At 44.0% G+C, this 17,406-nt stretch overlaps 1 protein-coding gene across 1 annotated transcript in view; it reads left to right on the plus strand.

Annotated features, from left to right (window-relative positions):
* The first annotated feature begins 991 nt into the window (after nucleotides 1-991).
* Nucleotides 992-17,406, plus strand: part of Heatr6 (HEAT repeat containing 6) — a 28,932-nt gene continuing 12,517 nt past the window's right edge. The window contains exons 1-10 of the mRNA XM_021212029.2: nucleotides 992-1,236; nucleotides 2,957-3,064; nucleotides 4,535-4,675; nucleotides 5,511-5,626; nucleotides 6,475-6,589; nucleotides 8,083-8,184; nucleotides 12,743-12,880; nucleotides 13,723-14,030; nucleotides 14,965-15,142; nucleotides 17,014-17,220. Of these exons, the coding sequence (XP_021067688.1) occupies nucleotides 1,018-1,236; nucleotides 2,957-3,064; nucleotides 4,535-4,675; nucleotides 5,511-5,626; nucleotides 6,475-6,589; nucleotides 8,083-8,184; nucleotides 12,743-12,880; nucleotides 13,723-14,030; nucleotides 14,965-15,142; nucleotides 17,014-17,220 (1,632 nt within the window). The 5' untranslated portion in view covers nucleotides 992-1,017. The remainder of the gene's footprint in view (nucleotides 1,237-2,956; nucleotides 3,065-4,534; nucleotides 4,676-5,510; nucleotides 5,627-6,474; nucleotides 6,590-8,082; nucleotides 8,185-12,742; nucleotides 12,881-13,722; nucleotides 14,031-14,964; nucleotides 15,143-17,013; nucleotides 17,221-17,406) is intronic.

Genomic DNA, 17,406 nt, shown 5'->3' on the forward strand with positions numbered 1-17,406 from the left:
AATCCCAATCATGAAAAAGCTAATGATGCCAATATGTTAAGTTCTGATAGCACATATTCTTGTGGGTGGCAATATGGGTCCACCAAGAAAATGAACATACCTATTCTGTGGTCATCACCAACTGAAGAAGACTTCTTGAATGGACTTGAGTTACATGGCAGGTGCCCCTACACACCCACCTACCACCCTGAGGCTGGAAACTCACAGCTTAGCATCAGTATACTCTATAATACCAAGGTCAGTCAGTCTTGAATAATACTTTATGTGGGTCATATATGTCATCAAACCCAGACAGTTCACACAGTCTCTTTATACCTTTACGGTGGAAAGAGCCTATGGGCTGGAGAGATGGCTCAGTGGTTAGGAACACTGACTGGTCTTCCAGAGGTCCTGAGTTCAATTCCCAGCAACCACATGGTGGCTCACAACTAAAGTGATCAGATGCCCTCTTCTGGTGTGTCTGAATACAATACAATGTACTTATATACATAAAATAAATAAATAAATCTTTAAAAAAAGAAAAAAAAACAGACACTATATCCTTCTAGCTCAGTGAACATACCTTAAGTATTGCTTCTAATACTCTGGGTTTTAAGCAATGAGAACCATTGCTATAGCAACCCGATTATCTCTCTAGGTGGAGGTATGTTGTGCTTGGGGGTAGGGGGAAATCAAGGACTCAGATAAGATGTCCTATCAGAACATCAAGAGTAGAATGAAGCCGTATAGCTAACTTTTCCGTCACTGCCATCAACAAGAATGCTCTCCAACTCCCACCAGGATCTGAAACTCTAGCAAACGTCAGCCCTGCCCGGGAGCACACGATCTGAGAGGGTAAGGGATGGAGGGTGGCAAGTTTCCAAGCCTTATTTCTGCAACCTTTTACCTATCCTAACCACATCATGGCTTGCATCCTACAGTGCAAAGGATGGTCTTCCGGAACTGGAGCACACACCCAAGCCCTGCCCCAAGACGTGTCCCGGAAGTATTTCCCAGGCTTTCTCACGGAGGAAAAACATGGCGGCGGTGCAGGTCGCCGCCTCTCTTCCTTGTGAGCAGCCGCGAGAGGCCCCGCGGGAACTGTCGCCGGAGCAGGACGATGGGTTCCGCCGTTTGTCTGCCAGGCTCCGCGCGCTGCAGCCGGATGACAGCACCGTGTCCCGCATGGAGATTCACCTGCTCTTCGACCAGCTCCTCTCCGAGAACTACAGCGAGGGTGGCGGCGTGGCCCCCGAGGTAGGCGGCGCGCCTCATCCTGCCCGGACCACGGCTGGTTCCTCCCTCCGGCCCCTCCGGCTCTCACCCGCGTCCCGGATGACTTAGTTCCAGGCTGCCTCTCTCCCTCGCTCCGTGCCGTATTTCTCTGCCCTCCATCTGAAAGCTTGCAAGCCAGCATCTTTTCAAAGGCTTCTGCTCTGACGCCCTCGGCTGCCATCCCTGGTGAGCGACTCCAGGAATGTCGGAACGAGGATAGTCTTAGTTGATTTCGCTGATGTACGTTCGCATTGAAGCTCACAGAGATCCAGCGTCACGGTTTTGACAAATGGCAGAGCTAGATTGGAACCTAAATTTGTCGTAAGGCCTGTATTTTCTGTTTTGTTTCGGCGCTAGTTCTCATTTGCCTCCATTTCTCCTGTCAGGGACATCTCATTCATACACATCAGATCTTGTATATCACTGATTCCCAGACCCCCTACCCGCGAACATCTCAAACTTGATAGCTCGTGTAGATGAATACATTGTCTCCCATACTCCTAATCCCCAATTCATTCTACCCTACCCCACCCCAAATACGCGCAAGGCGTGCACACTGCTTCTTTTCTTTACCTGTTGTATTAAAATTCTTCAGAGTCTGTCTCTAACATGTTTCTCAGTTCACATTCTTCTCTCCCTAGTCTCTCACTGATCTTCCTCTATTCTAGCCCTATTCCAGACTATTCTTTGCCAGAATCTACTATTGGTTAAACAACAACAACAACAAAACAGCGTGTAAACATAATCTGAGATTTTCTATGTATAAGACAATCCATACACTAAGAGACAAAAACAAGCTGCTTAATAAGACAATCCATACAGTAAGAGGCAAATATGGGGCTCAAGGATATAAAGGGGGAAAGAATCCTGAGCAGCTCACTACGGACAAGGGAGCAGAGTACATGAAATTAAGGGAGCTTATTATTTATATACTTTGATATTTTGCACAACAACAACAAAATGTGTGCCTTTCCAGTCTTCTCTCCTTGTTCTCCTCTTGGGTTCGGTCACTTGGCACTTGCTGCCTCGGGTTTAGGCACCTGAGGACTTTGCGCATCTCTGAGGCTTCCCCCACTCCACCCCGTCCCCTTGTTCTTTGATTACTTGTCTGTCTGGCAAAGTTCTATTCATTCTTCACATCTTCTTGGTTATCTTTCTGTCTCCCTCTCGAGGAGACGAATTCTCTGTGGTTCAGGGAAGTGTTTGTTTCATCTTTGGAGTAAAAAAACACCACCAAAAATCCCAAAAAAAACCAAAAAGCCTATCCTACTGCCTGACACATACTAGATGCCCAGAGCCTTTCTATTCATTAAGCATCTGTAGATGGTGTAATTTGTGGATAGTGTCTCTGTCTCTGTCTCTGTCTCTGTCTCTCTCTCTCTCTCTCTCTCTCTCTCTCTCTCTGTCATTTTATGTAAGTGTTGTTTCTGATTTGCCCAATAGCATTGCATGTCTGGCTCACTTGGTATTTTTAGCTGTAGCATGTTGGAATTTATTTAATAGCACTGTATGGTAAAAGTGCTTTTCCTTCCTTTTGGTACTGACTAGCTTTTGTTACTTCATTCCTCCAGCCCCCACTTTCTGCCTCATCTTTGACTGAGATATTTTTTCAGTCAGTGAGCTTTGCCGTTTGACTGTGGGGTTTGGGGGAGTTTGGCTAACAGGTGCATTTATCTTTGTTTTCCTTTTTTTTTTTAAATAGGACGTCAGTGCTCTTCTTGTTCGAGCTTGTCAACTGGTGCCTCTTAACCAGAATCACCTTGTGAGCAAAGTGTCTCAACTGATCCATCGTTTGCTTAACAGATTACAGGTAATCATGTATGTAACCTGAAGGCTCAGATCATGAAATACCACACCATTGTAGATCTGATAGGCTCGCCTTTTGGTTTTGTTCTGAGATGGGATCTTAGCTCTGGTTGGCCAGAGAACCTTCTGATCTTTGTGTTCATCTTTTAAAGTGTTGGGATTACAGATGTTTGTTGCTACACCCAAGTCAGTTGGCTAATCTTTTGAAAAGCCTGGAAAAGCAAAATGTCTTGGACTGGGAATGTAAGTCAGTGAACTACAATCACTTAGAGCCTTAGCCCCCTGGCACATATGAGGCCATGGGTTCAATCCCAGCATCAGTACCACCAAAACCAAAACAAAACAAAAGCAGTGCTTAGTAAGAGTGCATCATTAAATCCAAATGCAACTGGCCAAACATATATATTCTGATCTGAGAAACTGTAGACGTTTGCTTATGAAAAATAGTCTTTTATGTTTGGTTCAGTAAGCCAACATCACTCATGCCATCTTAGTTTTTTCGGGTTTTGTTTGTTTGTTTTGTTTTTTCATGAAAAATAGAATTGACCAAGCTATATCCCAGAACAAAATTACATGATTCCTCATTTCTTTCCTACCAATATTTTTTTCCTGAAATTATTATTTTTGCAAACTACATAAAAACCCCCAAAGTATCTTGGGAAGAGAGAGCCGCAGGATAAAAAGTCCATAGTTATTTCTGTGAAGGTCTCTTCTGCAGTTCTCCATCTAAAACTTCTGAGTGAATCCCCGAGTAGATGAATATATGGATATCAGCATTGTGTCAGCCTTTGGGCTGCAAGAGAGAAGGGCATCCAATAAAACCAGAACCCTGTGGTCAGGGAGTAAGATGTATGCTGAGGTGTAACCAGCTGTGTGTGTCACAGGAGCTGAGGAGTTTCCAGAATGTCACAGGCAGCTGTGGGGTGGCTTCTGAGTTCTTACTGTTGTCCAGTGTCCTTCATCTTTGTGACACTGGCAGTTAGAAAACTTCCCATCACCTGTGGCACCTGCAGCCCATAGCCAACTTCTAGCATTCAGTGATACTATATATGAACTTAATTGTCCATAATTTGGTTTTTGGCTAGCCCACTCTCTTTCTCAAGAGGATTATAAACTCTGGGGGGAGGGTAGGAATGTGTCATATCTTCTTGGTATATTCCTCACATCATGACAGATAAAGAGTAGTTATTTAGCAGACATGTTTATTTGCTGTGTATTAGTTGAGTAACTACTGTGTATTAAGCCAATTTAATTTAAGACATTTCAGTGTATTGAATCTTACATCTGTACTTATGCCTGTCAGTTTCTGATTGCTTCCAGGAAAAGTTACAAGGACTACTAGATTCTACTTTGGAGAGATCACAGGGGCAGAAATGAAGGAGACAGTGGGGCAAGGAGGTCTCCCCTATCCTGATCAAACTTGCACATGCATTCTCTTAAGTTAGAGCATCTCTGTTTTCTCCTTTCTTGGCAGGTGGTTGTGGATGAGCAGAACTTAGATTTCCTGTTGACCTATACAATCTCAGCTATTCAACAGTGTAGCTCTTGGACACACATGGAAATTCTTCAAGCCCTGGCAGCTCTGGTTTACTGCAATGGCTCAAAATGTCAAAAGGTAGTGCCTTAGGTTCTGTTCTGCGATATACATAACAAATAAAAGCAACTGGGGGGGGGGAGGGTTTATTTCATTTTACAGCTTAGAGTCCATCATTAAGAGAAGCCAGGGCAGGAACTAAAGCAGAAAGCATGGAGAAATGCTGCTTACTAGCTTGCTCTCTTTAGCTTGCTCAGCTGCGCTTCTATACAACGCAGGCCCAACTGCCTAGGCCTAGAGGTGCTACCACCCACAATGGGCTGGTATCTTCTACATTAGTTAGCCATTAAGAACATGCCCCACAGACATTCCCGCAGGCCAGTCTGATGGAGAAAATTCCTCAGTTGAGGTTTCTTCTTCCCAGGTGACTATAGCTTTGTGTCAGGTTAACTATTGAAGCTAACTATGACAGGTAGTTCAAACGATTATGTCTTTCCTTTGAAAGGCTAGCAGCACAGACTTGAGAGCCAAGATGCCTACTTTCCAGTTTCCATCTTGTCACTAATTGCATGTGTAGCCTAGGGAATTTCTTACTGAATGCCCTGGAGCCTTGTTTATTCATGTATAAAATAGATGCTCCAAGGATGAAGTGAGATAGCACTCTATTAACTGTCATCCATTATTATCATCACCCTTTGTCCATGTAGCCAAGACTAAAGACCCCCAGTGTGATGACCTAGCAATGATTCTTACCACTGATTTTTGGCATATGTTTGGGTAGCCATTGAAAGATTTACCTAGTAGTTCATTTTTTGATAGTTTACTGCCTTTTAGTTATGAAACTATTGTCTAAACAAGTACATTCTTCCTAGAAGCTGTTCTCAGACCCACACTGTTGATTTTTTTTTTTTTTCAGCATCTCCCAGACTTGCTAGGCAAGAGTGGCCTCTTGATGAAGTTGAGTGACTTGTCTCACTCTGACCCTGAAGTCAGGAGAGCTGCAGTGCACTGTATGGCAAACTTATGTCTCAGGTATGTGGATCCAGGTTTCCCAGTAGTAGAAGGTAGGACCTTTCCTGGGCCCTCTGTAGGTTGTTCTGTCTGCCAGAAGCCAACTTAGAAAAGTGACATAGCCTAAGCTATGCCTGGAGGCACATTCCTGTAAACCTAGCACTCAAGAGCCGGGACAAGAGAATGCTGTTCCGTATAGCAAGTTCCAGACCAGCTTGGGCCTAGTTTACATTCCCCATGCCACTCAACAAGGTTATCTTATTGTTTGTTTTTAATTAAAGACTATCAAGAAGTGAAGGGAGAAATGCATTCTAGAAGTGATAAGCATGTAATATGTCAGTTTTATTTTCTGCCCGTGTAAATTTTAACCATATTCTTTTAGAAAGAGTATTCATGTGAATTTAGGCTCTTGTGAGAGTTTCTGTTAAGTTCAGTTTTTTCTTTAAGAAGATGGAGCAGGTCTGTAGTATGGAGTGGTGAACAGGCAGCACAAACTTGACCTCGTCTCTGGGGAGCACTGCACCGTGCAGTGCCTAGGACGGCAGACTCAGTCCTGCTCCCCAAAAGGTCTGTCAGCATTACTTCCCTCCTATGACTGAAGGGCAAAACCAAAACAGATCATTTCTTCCCCATATTTCCTGAACTACACTTCTGTGATGCTTTCCTATAGAAATTTCTCTTTCTCCTTCATGCATGTTGAAGCCTGTGCAGTACAGCAGTAACTAGTCAGCCAGAGTGCAGTTTCTGGAACGCAGCAGAATTCAGGGCATGTTCCAGACTTAGCGGTCTGCATTGCCGTTGCTAATGCTTGCTCTTCTGGAAGCACCATTTCAAAGGCGACTGAATTGTCTCCTCTACCTGTGTTTCAGTGTGCCAGGACAGCCATACTTGGAGGAGCCCTACCAGCATGTCTGCTTCCAAGCTTTCTTGACCATTTTACAGTCTCCAAAATCGTCTGATATGGATGATATAACATTTTGCATGGTAGGTGGGGCTGCCACTTGACATCAGAGTGTTGCAGGCATAGGACAGAGGCTTCAGGGCATGCGGGCGTGTGTGTGTGTGTGTGTGTGTGTGTGTGTGTGTGTGTGTGTGTGTGTGTGTAAATGGTGTCTATATTCAGTGGCACTGAAGCCAGATCTGTGTATGTGTGAATGGTGTCTATTGTCAGCAGCACTGAAGTCACACCTTTGGACTCAAATGCTAAGGATCAATTTTGCTTGTTTTGGTTTGCTCTCAGTTTTGTTTTGACAACTTAAAAGCCCATATTCTTTCTCCTCCCATGTCTAAAAACAATACAATGACTAGGACTGATTTTAGAGTAAAGAGGAGGAAATCTGCTCAACAATATCCTTTTTAATGACAAATACGATGATGTGTGGGCATATTTTAAATTAAAAAGCATACATTTCAAACACTGTAGATCCAAGATAATAAAAGTTATTTTTGGTGCCCAGCCCATATCCAAGCCCAGGAAGCGATTCATTCTTTGGGCTGAATGAGCAGCATGTCTATCATTTGATGAGCTGTTTTATATCCATCTGTTTTTTTAAAGATTTAATGGCTCTTGGACAACTTTCCAGTGCATATTTATATACACATCATGGTTTCTAATGGCAACAAATGGAATAATTTGGTCAGATTATGCCCTGGAACCTCCATATTCTACCCTAAAATTGAACTGATAAAACCATATTGTGGGGCTCTTATGCGGTGCACAGGATACAGCATTTACAGTGTGTGACTGAGTCATGTCCTTGTTGTTAACTTTCACAGTTAGCAAGCATTAGCTTCTTGTATCATCATTGTAGCCATAATCATGAAAATTAACTTTCCCCACTATTTTAACAAGTCTCCAGTTCACACCCTGCTCTGTACAGATTATTTCTGAAGGACAGAGCCCTGGAGATAAGGTTACAGAGCTGAGAAATCTATGGTGATGGGAGCTGCCCTTCCACCCTCCCATGCCTCGCCTTCCCGAGCCACTCAGGGTGCTTTCTTACAGAGATCTTCCCTTCACCTCTCTGGTCCTTTAAAAGTTTTTAAATGGCACTTTAATATGTGTATGTGATCATGTAGGCATGCCATACCACTTGTTTTGAGGTCAGAGGATGTAGGAAAAGTTGTTTGATTCTGTCTTTCGATCATGTGGGTCCTGGGAACTGAAATTAGGTCTCCAGGCTTGGAAGCAGGTGACTGTCCCACAGGCCCTCTGTGCCTTTCCCATGGTCTCAGCTGCTCCCTTTCTGGCTCATCATTTAGACCTGGTTTATGTGTGCATACAGTAAGACTACTCAGTAGCGAACTCTTCTGGAAAGTGGCCCAGAGTGATCATGGGTCTGTTCTCAGGGTCCTCGTCTCTGCTCAAAAAAGTTTCCACCATCCAGGGGACTTTTTCCTCTTCCATTCTAAGTGGTCCCAGAGGAGCCAGATTTTATTCTTCCTTCTAACTTGCATCTCTGCCTCCCCACCCTCAGCTGTTACAGAATGCACTGAAAGGCATACAGTCGCTTCTCAATGGCGGGAAGATGAGGCTGACGCAAACCGAGCACCTGGGAGCGCTTCTCGCTGTGCTGAAGGTGAAGTGGGGGGTCCGAGGGTCCTCACTTCCTGTTTCATACCTCAAGTGTGGGGGCTGCCCTATATCCTCTCTCCTCTCTTCAGCTAACTGTGGGTCAGGCAGTTGTGGTGCACGCCTTTAATTCCAGCACTTGGGAGGCAGAAGCAGGGGGATTTCTGAGTTTGTGGCCAGCCTGGTCTACAGAGTGAGTTCCAGGACGGCCAGGGCTACACAGAGAAACCCTGTCTCGAAAAACAAAAAAAAGAAAAAGAAAAAGATTTTCTCATATGGATTTTAGGGGCAGAATAAAATGTTCATGTCTGAGCATTTTCAGATAAAATTAAGAGCAGAAGACAACCGCTATCAAGCAAATATAGCAAAGTTTTAAGAATTACTTTTGAATCTTAGAAATCTATGGTGAGATACGATCTGTAGATAATTTTATTACAGATGATCCTGAACCCACCTTCATCGGTGTGTTCTGAAGCAGCTGTCATGATTAGCTTCTGAGCCTACACTCAGTAGGGAAGTCAAGCCACCCTGAGAGGCCCAGCACCCTTCTTTTTTTTTTTTTTTTTTTTTTTTTGAGTTGCTATTTTTTATTCTTTATCTCAAAGTTTTGGTGCCCAAGTTTGGCAAATGATAGAAGTTTATACATGCACATATTTACATATATACATATTTTAAGTTTAGAGCCCCAGCTTCATTGTTATACTCTGCTTAGACTGTTAAAAAGAGGTTAAATGGCAAGAATGTATATATAAAAATCAGGAAAACATGAAATAACCCTAACGTATAACTTTTGCTTTTACGAGCTATGACATTTCTGAGACAGATCTCCTTGTTAAAACGATTACAGCGTCAGATGCTTACAAGGGGAGTCCTTGTGTGCTCTGTGGCTTGACAGCTAGTTAAGTTCTTATTAGGAACAGTCAATATCCAGGGATTCAAACTCAGGTTGAAGGCATCCAGTTTACAGGATCATTAGCATCTGAAGCAGCGTCCTTCAGATGTATGCCTTTAAACTGCTACACGAACGCACCACAGCAATGCTCAGGCTGCAGCTGAAAAATTTCCAGTGCACTTTATGCGTCTTAGGCAAGCACACTAAACTCAAAAGCATTCGTTGTTGGGTGGCTGAGTACATCAGTGTACTCGAAGGCCCAGCATCCTTCAATTCAGCCAGGAAATCAGAGCCTCAGTGTTCACCTCAGGTCAAAGACATGTGTTAGAGTCTAGCTTTGTGACCAATATCTTAGTTATTTTCTCTTAATTAATCCCTGAATAAAGACAGACAGATATTGCGATGGTTTGAATATGCTTAGCCCAGGGAATGGCACAATCATGAGATATGGCCTTGTTGGAATAGCTGTAGCCTTGTACGAAGTGTATCACTGTGGGGGTGGGCTTTGAGACCCACCTCCTAGCTGCCTGGGACATAGTCTTCTTCTGGCTGCCTTTGGATCAAGATGTAGAACTCATGGTTCCTCCATCATCAAGTCTTCCCACAGGATGCCGTGATTCCCCACCAGGATGATAATGGACTGAACCTCTGAAACTGTAAGCCAGCCCCAGCTAAATGTTGTCCTTTATAAGAGTTGCCTTGGTCATGGTGCCTCTTCACAGCAATAGAAACCATAATTAAGGTAGAAGTTGGTACCAAGGACTGGGGTATTACTGTGATAGGCTTGACCATGTTTTTGTTCGGAGGAATGTGGATTTGGGGACTTTGGATTTGGAAAGCAGTGGACTGCTTAAAGTGGGGAGTGGGCTGTTTCAGCAGGAATATGGAAGACGATGCTGAGGATGGTTTGAATTGAGGGGCCTGGCTCTAGATGTTTCGGAGGAGGATTTTAGTATGTGGCCTAGAGACTCTTGTGATATTTTGGTAAAGAACGTGGTTGCTTTTTTTGCCTTTGTCTGAAAAGTGTGCCTAAGGCTAAGGTGAAAAGATTCAGATTGATTGCATTGACAAAGGACATCTCAAATCAATCAAGTTTAGACTCTGTCCTGTAGTTCACTTTTATAAGGAGCATTTTGATCAAGGGTAGCAAGTTTAGAAAGGAAAAATACAAAATTTATGGTTCAAGAATTAAATGGGCACCAGGAAGTGCTAAGTCCTGTGTTCAAGGATATTAAGTGGAATTTAGGAGTGGTGACCTCAGGACAAGATCCCTTCCAGCTAAGATTATTGTTTATGTGTTTACAGTTAAATAGGGGATACTTATGTTAGGTACTATTATTACCTGATTATTGTTTTCATTTGGATTTTTAATCTGAAATGACTTCAATCCAGAAATGGAAGGTACACCTGTGACTCAGATCTTGAGACTTTTGATCCGAATCTTGAGGCATAATGACCATGAACAGTTGAGTTCCAAGCATGGTAGACCATGCCTTTAATCTCGGCACTTAGGAGACAGAGGGAGGCATGCAGATCTTTGTGTTCAAGTTCTATCTACAGAGCAAGTTCTAAGACAGCCAAGCTTAGGAATACACAAAGCTGGTGATGATGTAATAGAACAAGAGGGCCATGTTCCAGCCCCAGAAAGCAGCAGAACTCAGCAGCTCTCACCATGTGGCTCAGGCTTTAGAGTTAAGAATAGAAGGGACTACTGGGACGATTGATGCTGGTTAGCTAGAGCTAAGAAATTAGTGATAATTAAGGAGAGGCCAGTATCACTGAGATGAAATCTTCTGGGAAGTGCTTTCTGAGAACACAAAGAAGCTATGTTCTAGAGATAACCAATGTTGCACCTCATGCTGCGGCTGGACTTGGTAACATGTAAGAGTCACCCAGATGGTACTGTTTTGAAGTCATGGGGGGGATCATGGAGAGAAGCTGAGGCTCGGCACTGTGAGAGTCCAGGAAAGGCCATTGGTGAAGGTGCAGCCTCAGTTGCAGTGGACAGCTCAGGACTAAAGGGGTCATGCAAAGAAGCTGAGGCTTGGCAGCATGAAGAGAGCCTATGAGAGGCTATTGGTGAAGCCTAGTTTCAGGGACGACCCCAGCATATTAGAGAGGCCAGTACCATGGGATGACTACCAAGAACAGCACCAGCAATGGAGTGGAGTCAACTAGACCCTGGAGTGCTGCAGAGGGCACAGCTGGAAAAGTGACCCAATCCCTTTGGAGGAACCCAGAAGATCATGTGTGGATCCTAGACATTGAAACAAGAAACTGTGAAGTTCAAGTTACCTTAGAGGCACCAAGATATTAAAGATGCCAGAGCCATGGGATACCTGCCAAGGAAAGCTGCTAACAGGGAGTGGAACCAGCCTGGAAGAAAGAAGCTGTTGCAATCAACAAAGATGAAGGGAGCTGTAGATCTGAAGAGCTCATTAATATCAGATAGAGAGATGCAAAGTTTGGAATGTGCCCAGCTAGTATCCTGTCTTGCTCTGGTCCAGTATTTTCTCACTATGACATTTTGGAATGGTAGTGTATATCCTGTGATGTTGAAGTATGTGATCTGCCTCTTGATTCTGGTTTTATAGGAGATTACAGTTAAGAGATTGCATAAATCTCAAAGGAGCCTTTGAACTTTGGACTTTTAACATTTTTGAGATTGTGATAGACTGTGGGGAGTTTTGAAGTTGGACCAAATGTATTTTGCATTATACTATATAGCTGGGTATGGCTCCCATAGACTTGTGTGTTTGAACAGGGAGTGGCACTATTAGGAGGTTTGACCTTGTAGGAAGTGTGTCACTGTGGGGTGAGCTTTAAGACCTCCCCCTCCTAGCTGCCTGGGAGACAGTCTCCTGGATACCTTCAGATGAAGAAGTAGAACTCATGGCTCCTCCAGTACCACCTCTGCCTGCCCGATGCCATGACGATAATGAGTTGAACTTCTGAAAGCCAGCCCCAATTAAATGTTTGCTTTTGTAAGAGTTGTCTTGGTCATGGTGTCTCTTCACAGCAATACAACCCCAACTAAGACAGATATGGAAATACATAAAAATACATACAAAATAGATAAAAGTACATAAAAGTGATATATTAGTGGCTGGAGAAATGGCTCAGTGGTTAAACGTACTTGTTTCTTTCACAAAGGACCCAACACATACCTGGTGACTCACTCCGTTCACAACTCCAGTTCCAGGGTATCCAACCTCTCTGACCGCCACAGTCTCTGGGTACCCACATGGTCTACATACATGCAGGAAGAACACTCATGCACATAAACCTAAAACGTAATAAAGGATTGGGGTTTAGAAAAGCAATCATTGGCTTAAACAATTTATGATTAATAAAAATAACTGGATAAAAGTGATTTGATAAACAAGAATTATAGATGCTCTAGTCTAATCTGGTGTGGCCAGTGCAGACCCAGCTGCATCTAGATAAAACTAAGCTCTTGCCACACCCAACCCTGCTTAGCTTCTGAAATTGGATGAAGTCATGAACATGGGGGTAGGGGAGTATGAGGTTAAACACTCCTTAGAGCACCCACCTTCCAGTGTCTGCTGTCTCATTTTTATTCTGTAATAGTTTTGAAACATTGGTCTGCTTGTGTTCTGATGAGAACATGAGATTTATGTGGTTTTTGTTTTCCCTCACTTTTCACTGTTAGAAAGCCATGTTTCACGGCCTCCCCGGATTAAACATAGAGATGCCTGCAGTGCTCTACCCCACTCCACTGCCTCAGTACGATGGGCGATCGCCTGTTAAACCCCAGCAGCCGGAATCCACTGCCGCTCGACCATCTGCGGTATGTGTCTGTCCAGTGAGATTTCAACTGTGGCGCATTCGAGTACTTGCCTGTAGCTGTGTGTGTTTTCTGTGATTTGCTTCCCAACTGCCTTAAGAGGCCACTAAGAGCTTATTTGCAAGTTAGCGTGGTTAATATTTCAAATCAGTCAGATTTCCGAGAGTACTGTGCTTCAGTGGTCGGAGCAGTATGACTGCTACAAGCATTTTCTTTACATCCAGCACTGGGCTCATTCCTGGGCCTCTCCAAACCAAGAAGAATCAATACACTCCTGTGTGTAAAGGGCCAGCTGTCACAGGCACCCGTGCAAAACCAGGCAGGGACTCACCTCAGAAGCAGCTGGGTGTGGCTGTGTTCCAGTAAACCTTAGAAATGGAAGCAGCTGCGTTTAACCTTTGGGTCATAATGTGACAGTTCTTCTCTAGAGCCATTGAAGTCCACCAGCCTGTCAGGTCACTGTCCCCACCATGCTACCGTCATATTTCCCTGCCTCTCTAGACGGCTGTCTCCTCTCTCAGTTCCCTTGGACACTCTGAAGCATACAGGTATATGTCTAGTAGTGTGCGTCATGCATCACGCCAGGCATATCACACCGCTCTCTGATTTTTGTCCTCTTCACTTTTCCTCGTACAGCATGTGTGAATATCCCCAGTCAGTTTCAAGTGGAAAAGCACCACTGATTTCAGTGAAGAGTAGTTTGGGGATGACTATCATAATGTATATGTGCAAATATCCATTTATACATACATGCGCGCGCGCGCGCGTGTGTGTGTGTGTGTGTGTGTGTGTGTGTGTGTGTGTGTATGTATATGTATTATGTCTTTGTTTGCTCCTAAAATCAGAATAAAAAGAAAAAACACAAAGTAAAAACAAAGAAGACCCAACAAGGAGAGAAAGCAGAGGAGGAAGAGGAGGAGCCCTGTGGTGAAGTGGAAGCAGCCCCAGGATTCAGCATGGACCAGGCGAATGTGTGTGGCGAGAGCGCCTGGTGTTCTTCCCCTTGGGGCTCCCAGGGGTTGCCTGTGGATGGAGGCAGAGCTGCTGGAAGAGAGCGGGCCTCCTTGCCCTTCGCCTCCTCCAGCTGGAAAAGAGTCAGCAGCAGTGAGTCAGACTATTCGGATGCAGAAGGAGGCATGCAGGGTAAAATGAGGTAGTAGTATTTTGTTGTGATGTTCTACCTGATATTTGTAACTGCATGTGACATTTAGAACATGCCCGACTGCCATGTGGCACTGGCCTTGACGTCTCTTTTGTGTGTGGCTTTGTACCACTTGGGTTCCTGGCCACTTGCTGGACCTGCCTTGCGAACGCTGCTTTCCTGGCCTGTTCATCTTGTTAGTCTCTAGGCCTCTCCAGAGTGCACGCACAAGCCTTTTTTTCTGGAAAACTTTTCTGACACCTCCGTTCTGGCCTAGGCTCTCAGTTATGTGACCCTGTCATTAATCTTTACCCTAGTGCCATGGAAAGTGTGTGACACTTCGTTCTTTCTTTTCTTTTTTGTAAAGATTTTATTTGTTTATTATGCATACAGTGTTCTGCATGCATGTATGCCTGCATGACATAAGAGGGCACCAGATCTCATTACAGATGATTGTGAGCCACCATGTGGTCGTGGGAATTGAACTCAGGACCTCTGGAAGAGCAGTCAGTGCTCTTAACCTCTGAGCCATCTTTCCAGCCTGACAGTTCTTTCTTGAACGATCCATCACTTCCACTAAAAAGTGCGTCAAGGGCAGGGGCTTTGTGCATAGCTACCTCGAGCACTGTGACCCATATAAGGTCACTCGGGATCTCCACTGAGCAGATGCAAGGATACCCGGCGCTGTCCTGGTCTAACTCTGGTTTCCTAGTCAAGATGTTACTCTCTTACTCTCTACCTGCTTGCATTTTTATCACCCTTAATAGCTTGGAGCAAAAATACCTAGCATACTCTGAAAGGGATCATACTCTGAAAGGGATGATAACATCCTTAAGGATATTCAGGATGCTTAACTTCTCAAAGCATTTGAAGTGGTTAGAGTAAACAGATTTTCTATTCACATTTCTAAAACTTAGTTCTAAAACTTTTTTTCTCACTCTGAAAGGTCATACCAGGCCAAGGTTCGCCAAGGGGCACTAGCTTGTTTTCTTTCTACTATCAAATCAATAGAAAAAAAAGTTCTATATGGCTACTGGTCTGCCTTTGTTCCTGACACGCCAGAGCTCGGAAGCCCACAGTCGGTATCCTTAATGACGCTCACATTAAAGGACCCATCTCCAAAGGTAAGGATGCTGAACCAAAGCTTTATGAGAAGTCACATGTTGTGTCCTTTTTCTCCTTTGCGCTATCTAATCTTCTCTGAACCCTGCTCTCACTGATAGCATCCTAGGTCTTGACTTGAGAACCTTAATAGGCAGGAAATGACCAGGGGTCAGGCTTCTGCAGACCACATGGTAGGATTACATCTTAGGCCCAGGGCTGCTTGAAATCAGAGCCCACCGAGCTGTAACTTCCGTGTCTCCTATGAGCCCCACTGATGCTGTGGTGTTTATAATAGGCACAATGAGGAAGTGACTTAGCTCAGTGGACTGTAGGGCGTAATATTTGTAAAGGCTGGCTAAAGCTAGACAGGTGTCTAATGTTCTGTGAAGGCAAGAGGTACTGCTGTATATAAAATAAGACGCTAACAAATTTTCCCATATTTTAAAGAATCATGAATGATTGACATATTTTAATGAGAAAAGGCAATTTCAAGAAAGAAAAACAATGGTTTGGCAGCCTTGATAGCATTAGCAGCTGCCCCACGGCAGATGGAGTGTCTGCCTCTGTTCAGATATGTCCACTCCTCTGTAATCTAGCTCTCAACCAAGGAAGAGGAGGGGTCTGTTCTCGGCCTTACAGCTGTGACTATTAAAACTCACACTGAGTAGCTCCTGGCTTTCCTTAGGAAGCCCAGCTACCCACTGAAAGTGAGCATTTTAATAAACCCTATTGAATATTTTACCTATTTTTAAGGTTTCTTTCTAAAAGGATAGTGTAATCCACAGTAGATTGGGATTCTCCAAAGTCAATTGAATAGCTAATTATAATCTATGTCATTGGAGTGATGGCTTCCTGGTAGAGCACTGGCTGCTCTTCCAAAGGACCCAGGTTTAATTCCCAGCATCCACATGACAGTTCACAACCTTCTATAACTGACTTTTCCTTAATAAATAGCAGTCTGTGGTAAGGATGTGGTTTTTGTTTTGTTTTTCTCGTTCCATCCATACATGATGTTTAGGGTCTGTGAGATGACTCGGTGTTTAAGTGCTTACTGTGGAAGCATGAGGAAATGACCTTAGATCCATAGCACAGCCATAAAGAATCTGGGGACTTGGGGACAGATAAATCCCTAGGGCTCGCTGGCCAACCAGCCTAGCCAAGTCCATGAGCTCCAGGTTCAATGAGATGCCTTCTCGCCAAAAATGAAGTGAAGAGCAACCAAGGCAAACACCTGGCATAACTCTCTGGCCTCCACATACATGTGCATGCATGTGAAAACACACATGAACATATACACATACCACTTACATTCTTTATCACATATGCCACCTGTCTAAGGTGTTAGCTCCTACACCCACGTGTTTCTAAACATTGACTTACCATTGTTAGTATATGCACACACACACACACGCACACACACACGCACACATGCACACACACACGCACACACACATATGCACGCACACACTCACACACACACACGCACACACACTCAGATGCTTCAGAGTAGAATGTAAGCAGATACTCCTGAGAACTTTGACTTGAACTCTAGATTTGTCTTTCCATCCCAGGAACTGTTGGGCTATCTTTCTATCGGCTGTATGCTTAGATATGTAGGACTCTAATCTCTCATCATTCCCACGCTTAGGATGCAGATCTGTGTGCTGTGGTAGACCTTGGAGTTCTGCCTCACACTTGTCCCATGGCCATTCGATAGAGGATTTCATTGAGTGTGGTACCGTGTAGCTACCCTCAGTACCCAATACACCCTCCATTGCCTTCGTTCTTCTAATAAGCTGGCTCAGAACACATGGAGCAATGAGTGTGTATTAGGAAGGGAGCCTGAATCCCGACTTCTGACTGATCAGTGTGAATCATCTTGAAATTCCAGACGCGTGCCTGTGCTCTTCAAGTTCTGTCTGCCATCTTGGAAGGCTCAAAGCAGTTCCTTTCTGTTGCTGAAGACACCAGTGACCACAAACGGGCTTTCACACCCTTCTCAGTCACGATTGCATCCAGCATTAGAGAGTTGCACAGATGTCTTTTGTTAGCTTTGGTGGCAGAGTCTTCATCCCAGACCCTTACTCAGATAATTAAGGTAAGTCCCTGGTTACTGCGGAATTCAGTTTATGTAGTGTATAGTGTTACACCTCATCTAAAAGTAATTTGACCTAAGAGTATAAGAAATAGTTATATTAAAGACACCTGTTTGGAAGTGTATACCTCTTTATGTAACTATAGACATGAAAAAGACTGGTTTTCACTTAGCATAAAGACATTTAAA

The sequence above is a fragment of the Mus pahari genome, chromosome 14 (genome assembly GCF_900095145.1).
Source record: "Mus pahari chromosome 14, PAHARI_EIJ_v1.1, whole genome shotgun sequence".
Lineage (NCBI taxonomy): Eukaryota > Metazoa > Chordata > Mammalia > Rodentia > Muridae > Mus > Mus pahari.